Source organism: Elaeis guineensis, chromosome 2 (assembly GCF_000442705.2).
Source record: "Elaeis guineensis isolate ETL-2024a chromosome 2, EG11, whole genome shotgun sequence".
Classification (NCBI taxonomy): Eukaryota; Viridiplantae; Streptophyta; class Magnoliopsida; order Arecales; family Arecaceae; genus Elaeis; species Elaeis guineensis.
The window spans coordinates 62,148,237-62,152,196 of record NC_025994.2 but is presented as its reverse complement, the minus strand read 5'-3'; the positions used below and the strand labels follow the sequence as shown (position 1 = coordinate 62,152,196).

The 3,960-nt window shown below is 38.7% G+C and overlaps 1 protein-coding gene across 1 annotated transcript; it reads right to left on the bottom strand.

Moving 5' to 3' along the window:
• Positions 1-492: 492 nt before the first annotated feature.
• Positions 493-846, bottom strand: LOC140855257 (VQ motif-containing protein 8, chloroplastic-like). Its single transcript, XM_073251124.1, has one exon. The coding sequence runs from the start codon at positions 844-846 to the stop codon at positions 493-495; it is 354 nt and encodes a 117-aa protein (XP_073107225.1).
• Positions 847-3,960: the final 3,114 nt, after the last annotated feature.

The window sequence follows — 3,960 nt, the reverse complement described above, 5'->3', positions numbered from 1 at the left end:
AAGAGTAGGCAGATGTTTGACCATGATGACCCCTCATTTACGTCACCAGCAAACATTTGGCTTACTTTGTTGGTTCCATTCCACGTTCTGGCTCTGATTTAGGTGTCTCCTTATAAGGTGCAGCTTGGCCAGCATAATCTTGTTTATTTATTCAAAAAAGATCCAGGACTCCCTCGTCGATGCCGATGCCAAACAAAGTTAATAAGATCTTGCATAGTTTTCTAGTTATTTGCATGTGGAAACCTTATTGCATCCACAGAGAAATTAACAACTCAACCATATCTTATAAGGAAGCCACAACATTAAGAAATATGAAACTTTTCTCATAATAAGTAAAGCTCATTAACAAACATTAATTAAAGAAGAACAAATTTAATCACTTCTATATGATCGTATACTAATAAGGACTCTTTGCTAGGTACTCAAATTGGACTACTCCCAAAAGAAGTATTCTACTAATATCTTGTACTACTTCCATAATTGAATCCCAAGCTACGCTGAATAAAACCTGAACTCCCTAACAGAATCACTTGGGTTCAGTCGAGATCTCCTCTCGGCCTCCCAACCTTCATTGAGATCGAGCACCGGATGGATCGAACCAGGTGCAGAAGGCAACGACGAGTTCCCGGTCAGGAACTGCACCACCCTCATGAAATCCTGAGGTCTGGCATGAACAATTTTAGGCGAGTGCATGTGGACGATGATCGGGGATTGATGATCAGAAGGTGGAGATTGACGATGTGTGGTGCTGACAATTGGCTTCCTGACCTTGCATGATTCCTTAGCTATCTTCAGAGGTGGAGGCCTAGGAGTTTGGTTCTGTACTTCTCTTATGGAGGAAGGCATGGCTGCTGATTTCTATCTCTTGTGCTGCTTCTCTTGGTTTATGAGAAGTATAGAAAAGAGACCTCTTATTGCAGCTTGCTTGTATCCAACATGGGGAACATATTTATAGGAGTCGTAGCAGAGAAAAGGACAGAGAGAATATTGTCAGTGAAATCTCTAAGAAGGAGGCAAGCAGGGGTCATGAGTTTTGAGAAAACATGGTTGATGATGGGGCCTATAGTGGATTTGGACATTTTCTTTTACAAGTAAGTTGAGGTGAATCAACTTGTGGATAAGCATGTATACACTGACTTATAGTTTGATGACTGGTGGAAACAAGAAAAAGGAGTCCAAGAAGGAGGATAATTTTAGAATTGAGGACACATCAGACGGTGGATTAAAAAAAAACAAAAAAAACAACAGGAAGGAGACAGGATGGTGGAGTTGATAAAGCCATGGTGTTGTTTCCACCCACCAGGGAGAGTGATAAAGTTGGAACCCAATGGACTGATTATTTTTTTTTTCTTTCTTTCTTTGATCTTTATTATAAAGGGAATGACAACAATCTCACATCTCAATACATCAAACGTTCAACAGCAACAAGGTAAGCTTCTCTGCAGGTGCAGGTAGTTCGGAAATAGGATCAAGACAAAACTAGAGCAAATTGTGATCCTATGATTAGGACTTTCAAACTAGCGTCTTTCCTAAGCAAACTCATGTTTGGCACAAAAATTCAGTTCAGTCTAGACTAAGTGCAACTCATCTTTGAACTTGAACTTGGTCTAGCTTGTTCATGTTCAACTTGAATAAATTTATAAAGATATATTTCATCATGTAAAATATATTTGCCTGTAGATTATTCTAAGTATGTTTTATACAAGAAAAAAATCTTCTACTTGCAAGGCTGAGATCAAATATATCGATATTGATGTCATTAGATCCCTTAAATTTGAGCTGTACAATGAATAGCTCGAGTTTAGCTTGAAATTAAATGGACTAGCTTATGCTCAGTTCTGTTTCCATAACCAATAACCACGAATAGCTCAGGTACACCCTCTCCATTTTTTGTACTTTGACTCTTGTTGATGTTTCTATACAAGGAATGTATGATACATCCAACCACCGAAAAGAAAAATGTTCAAGTTGGTTGTTTAACATTCTAAACCTCTAACCAATAGAAATCACACTAATAACAAATAGATGAAAGATGTTCATACTTGATCTTTTGGTAGAAGCAGTGGTCCTTCTGCCTCTGCATAGACACTTGCATTCTGATTAATGTGGTGCTATTCTACCCTAAACAACTTCCTGACATGGAGCAAAAGGTACAAGGGTATCAAGATTTTCTTACTGTAGGGGAATTGAGGAAAATGGATCTATAAAATAATGCTATCAAATTGTTCATTACATGGTAAAAAATCGTGCTCCTATATGATGAAATTGAGGACCTTTCATTGGTCTCATCCAATGACTTCCCATTAATAAACTAATGACATCAACTTCCCGCTAAATTTAAGAACATAAAAATCATTTTCCCAGTAAGAAACAAAAAGAATGGATTAGCCTATGATCACCAATGGGTATAGTCTCCGAAGAAATTTCCAAAATAATCCCCATTTCCATTTTCCCCTGTTCTGGAGAACAACAGGCTTTATGCGATCTGCAGTTCTTTTCCTCTGTCCTTTTTAGTTTTGCCTCATTAACAAGAGTATGTGGTTTAATTTAGTGAGATTTCCTTGATACTGCTTCCCAAACTTCTAGATCATTGATAAAACTAACTATTGTTGCTAAACCCCAGTGATAATAGGTCTAGTGATCGATCAGATGCCTCAAGAGATCTGGGCCGCTCAAGAGGTCAACAGACCTACAAAGAAAGTCCACTCACTAGGGGTGTCCAGCGTAGGACCCTCCGATGCTTAAATCAATCAGAGTTTAGGAAAAAGTCAAAATACGAAGGAGAAGAACAAAAGTAGAATATTTGCTATGTAGTTGTGCCTTATCTAAGGGTCCTCTTTTTTATCTCTTTATATAGAGATAAAGCCGTAGGCTGGCACGTCAAAATCTGGTAGGCCGTTAGGGCCTTTAAGGCCACGATCTGACAAACTACTGGAATCCACCCACTAACATATGGACCAGGGTTAGTAGTCATGTGTGCCGGCACGATCATGCTTGTAGGTCAGGTGTTAGTCGTGGGTGCCAATTGTAGGGTGTGCTCGTGTACTAAAAGCCTTTGGGAGATTCTAGAGATCATCCGTGTAGCCGAATAGGCCAACGACCTAAGGTCGAGACAAAATCAAGGCTCTATCTTGAGAATATTAGCTTCTGTGTGGATCATTGAGCATCGTTTCTTGTTATCGGCTAGGTCCCGATCTTGAGGTCAGCAAATATCCGATCTAGAGATCAGACAAGAGCCGAGGACGTAGCACTGCTTCTCCTCAGGTTCTTGGTTCTCTCCCTGATATCTGAGGTGGCCTCCTTAGGTCATCAATAGATGCTTAGCAAGGATCCAAGGAGGGGAGGCTGGGTTAGGTAGGGGGTACCCTCCACAACAGTCACCCCCCACTGCTGAGTCCAAAGTGGCTTCATTGCTTCAAACAAAAGTAGTTAGCTTCATAGTTAGTCATTAGTTATAGATCCAGTCTTTTTCCTTAGAATATTTATTCTGTAGTGTGTGGCGGGGGGAATCTAAGGACTCCATCAATATACCTCTTCGCCATTCCTACTATAGTTATAAGGAATGGGGAGCTCAAGGCACCACAACATAATGGTTTGGAAGAAGAGATCTAGGGATTACTGATCGCTGTCGTAGGCGGTCAAGAATAAAAATCAACTCAAACTATATAGATAGGGTGAGTAGGGATCGTTTCCATAGGGATCTAAGGTGATTATCTTTTTCTTTTTTTTTAAGAAGAAATAAAAGAGAATTATTTGTAGAAGGGTTAAATAGAAATAAAATAGCAAGAATTCAATTACAAATGTAAATTAATTTATGAAAAATAATAAATCAAAGAAATAACCTACAAATTTGAATCCACCATGCAAATTATATTTATTTTCTTTTTTTTCTTATATTGTAATATTAATTCTTGTGATTAAGATATTAGCATAGCTTATCTTTAAGGGATACGGATTGTA

Coding starts and splice junctions, on each gene's coding strand:
- LOC140855257 (XM_073251124.1), bottom strand. CDS start 846: ATGCCTTCCTCCATAAGAGAAGTACAGAACCAAACTCCTAGGCCTCCA.